Genomic DNA, 3,718 nt, shown 5'->3' on the forward strand with positions numbered 1-3,718 from the left:
TGTTTAAATTAATTAAAAGTATGTGGTTAGAGTATTGCCTTGTTGCATATAAAGTTTGAAGTTATAATAGATTTGATAAGCAGAGATGGTTCGCTCGGTCATGTTTAACGATCGAGTGCCGGTCCCGACTTGTTCAAAAAATGGGTCGTGTCAAACTTGGTATCAGAGCCTCAGGTTTATGGAGTCCTAGGGGTCTATGAAGCCGTGTTAGTAGAGTCTTGTTTATGGGTATGAAGCGCGCCATACTTATAAACAGGAGGTTACAAGCATTTAGGAAAAATCTCATTTTTGTCATACTTTAGATCGTGCAGTAGATCCTACCTCTATGAAATTATCTAATGTATTCGTTCTCCACAACTCGCAGAAATGGCTCGTACTCGCAACTCTGACACCGACACTCAGGATGCTACTCAAGAAACTATTGCAACTATTGTGGCTCAAGGCAGAACTAAAAAGGCTTCAACTCAGAAAAGGAGAGGTAAATCCACAAAGGGTGTTCAAGTACCCCAAGTTGAACATGTAGAAGGGGTGGAGCATGATGAGCAAGTACCTCAGGATCCAACGCCACCCCCAACAACAACTCCGACTCAAACAACTATATCCCCAGAGGTGGGTCAGATGTTTAATGCAGTCAACACTGCTATGGAGATGTTTAAAGCCTTTATGGCCAACCAGAACGAGAGAAGAGATGAGATTCCACCTCAATCAAATAGACAGAACAATTCTGAGTCATCAAGAGTGAATGAATTTTTGAAGTTGAGTCCTCTAGTATTCCATGGTTCTATAGTTAATGAAGATCCAATGTTATGGATGAAGGGTGTTAAGAAAGCCCTCCGAGTGATGAAAGCATTTGATGATGAAACTGTGGAGCTAGCTGCTTACCAGCTTAGAGATGTGGCCGACGCTTGGTTTGAGATGTGGGAAAAGTAAAGAGATGAAGATGATGGTCCGCCTACTTGGGAAGAATTTGAAGAGGCCTTCATGGCTAACTTTATCCCAGAAGAGGATAGAGAAGCTAAGGCTACAGAGTTCGAACAGCTCAATCAAGGGAATAAAAGTGTGCAAGAGTACTACATGGAATTCATAAGGTTAGCTAAGCATGCTCCTCACATGGTGAAGACTGAAAAAGTAAAGATTCGTAGGTTTGTTGGCGGTTTAGCTTACCACATTAAGGATACGACATCAGCTGCAGCAGTAGGGATGGAAGCCTTCTCCTCTGTTGTGGGATTTGCCAAGCACTTAGAGAAAGACATACAACTAAGGAGAGAAGAAAAAGAGCCTAACAAGAAAGCCGGGACAACGGGTAAGTTTAATGGTACATCCAGCGGAGGTGGAAGGAATTCCTCTAATAGGGAGTCATTAGCACCAACTCAGTCCAGTCATCAGTCAGGTGGTGGGCCTTCCTTCAGACGTACTCAGAGATTGGAAATCAGTCTCGCCAGAATCAGAATTTTAGGACATCATCCTCACATAGCCAGAGTCATGCTGAGCAACATTCACACCAGCAAAGTCTTTGTGGAACATGTAAGCGGCAACATTCAGGTCAGTGCAAGTTCGGGTTTCATGGTTGCTACCATTGTGAAGACATTGGTCATATAAAGGCCAATTGCCCAAAGTTGCGATGCAATTTCAGTGGTGGATCAACTCGTCCTTCTAGTTCCTCAGCTACTGCAGTTGCACCCTCTCAGGCTCGTGGTTCTCATAATCAGACCGGGCATGGAGCAGGCAGAGGTGCAGGCCGAGTAACTCAGGGAGGGGGACAACCCCGTTTGTTTGCTATACTTGATCGTCAGAGTGCAGAAGCATCTGCAGAAGTTATTACTGGTATACTTTTAGTTTGCTCACATAATGCTTATGCCATAATGGATCCAGGTTCAACGTTTTCATATGTGACTCCATACTTTGCAATTAACCTCGGACTAGAACCTGAACAACTTAGTGAGCTGTTCCTCGTATCTACTCCAGTTGGCGAGTCGGTGAAAGTCACCAGAGTCTATAGAGGTTGTATAGTTTTGGTCCAAGGTCGCAACACCAAAGCCGATCTCATAGAGTTAGAAATGGTGGATTTTGATGTGATCATGGGTATGGACTGGTTGTCTTCCTGCTATGCCATGTTAGATTGTAATGCCAAGATAGTTGGGCTCCAATTTCCAAATGAAGAAGTCTTAGAGTGGAAGGGTAGTTCAACATCGCTTGTAGGTAAGTTTATTTCTTATCTTAAGGAACAACGAATGATCGGTAAAGGGTGTCTCGCCTATTTGGCTCACATTATTAATCCAGAATCAGAACCACCAACTCTTCAGTCTGTGTCAGTTGTTAGAGAATTTCCAGAAGTTTTCCCAGATGACCTTACCGGACTTCCTCCTGAAAGAATCATAGACTTCGGCATTGATCTCATGCCAGGCACTCAGATCTATACCTCCTTATAGGATGGCTCCAACAGAACTTAATGAGTTGCGAGAACAGTTGAAAGACCTTCTTGAAAAGGGTTTCATCAGGCCGAGTGTTTCACCGTGGGGTGCCCCGGTCCTGTTTGTCAAGAAGAAAGATGGGTCTCTCAGAATGTGTGTCGACTATCAGCAGTTGAATAAAGTTACCATTAAGAACAAGTACCCACTGCCAAGAATTGATGATTTATTTGATCAACTTCAGGGTGCAAAGTACTTTTCAAAAATAGACTTGAGGCCGGGGTACCATCAATTGAGAATTAGAGAAGAAGATATATCTAAAACCGCCTTTAGGACTTGCTACGGGCACTATGAATTTCTAGTAATGTCCTTCGGGTTGACAAATTCCAGTTGCATTTATGGACCTCATGAACAGAGTTTTCAAGCCATCCTGGATACCTTTATTATCGTGTTTATAGACGATATTTTGGTATACTCTAAGAGCAAGGAAGAACATGCAGAACACCTTATAATAGCATAGCAGACCTTGAAGGAGAATGAGCTTTATGCCAAGTTTTCAAAATGTGAGTTCTGGTTGCGGTCAGTAGCATTCTTAGGCCACATTTCATCTAGTGAAGGAATAAAAGTAGACCCTCAGAAGACAAAAGCAGTCAAGAACTGGCCTAGGCGGACAACGCCAACCGAAATCAGGAGCTTCTTGGGGTTAGCTGGCTACTATAGAAGGTTTGTAGAGGGGTTTTCCTCACTTGCAGCTCCATTAACTAAGTTGACTCATAAAGCAGTTAAGTTCCAATGGTCAGACGCTTGTGAGCAGAGTTTTCAAGAGTTAAAAAAGAGGTTGACCACTGCACCTGTGTTAACCTTGCCGACATGTTCGGGTGGGTTCACAGTGTATTGTGATGCCTCCAGAGTGGGCCTTGGTTGTGTTCTTATGCAAAATGAAAAAGTTATTGCTTATGCTTCCAGGCAGTTAAAGAATCATGAAAAGAACTACCCTACACACGACTTGGAGCTTGCAGCAGTGGTGTTTGCATTAAAAATATGGCGACACTACCTTTATGGCAAGCATTCTGAAGTGTTTACAGATCACAAAAGCCTCCAGTACATTTTCAAGCAAAAAGAACTAAATTTGAGACAAAGAAGGTGGCTCGAGCTATTGAAAGATTATGACATCATCCTTTTTCACCCGAGCAAAGCTAATGTGGTAGCAGATGCACTTAGTAGGAAGTCAATGGGTGTCTTGGCCCATCTTGGTGTACAAAGGCGATCTTTGGGTCGAGAAATTCAAAAACTAGCCAATGATGGAATTA

At 43.0% G+C, this 3,718-nt stretch overlaps 1 protein-coding gene across 1 annotated transcript; it reads left to right on the plus strand.

The window, feature by feature from the left end:
- Positions 1-981: 981 nt before the first annotated feature.
- On the plus strand, positions 982-2,429 carry LOC138878023 (uncharacterized). Its single transcript, XM_070157677.1, has 2 exons — positions 982-1,542; positions 1,602-2,429. Exons 1-2 carry the CDS (start codon positions 982-984, stop codon positions 2,427-2,429), a joined length of 1,389 nt encoding a protein of 462 aa, XP_070013778.1.
- The last annotated feature ends 1,289 nt before the right edge of the window (positions 2,430-3,718 follow it).

This window comes from Nicotiana sylvestris, chromosome 9 (genome assembly GCF_000393655.2).
Source record: "Nicotiana sylvestris chromosome 9, ASM39365v2, whole genome shotgun sequence".
NCBI lineage: Eukaryota > Viridiplantae > Streptophyta > Magnoliopsida > Solanales > Solanaceae > Nicotiana > Nicotiana sylvestris.

Excerpts from the sequence above, each read along its gene's own strand:
- LOC138878023 (XM_070157677.1), top strand. The coding sequence starts at position 982 with ATGGCTAACTTTATCCCAGAAGAGGATAGAGAAGCTAAGGCTACAGAG. Across the intron at positions 1,543-1,601 it reads ATGTAAGCGGCAACATTCAG|GCCAATTGCCCAAAGTTGCG; the intron begins GTCAGTGCAAGT and ends GGTCATATAAAG.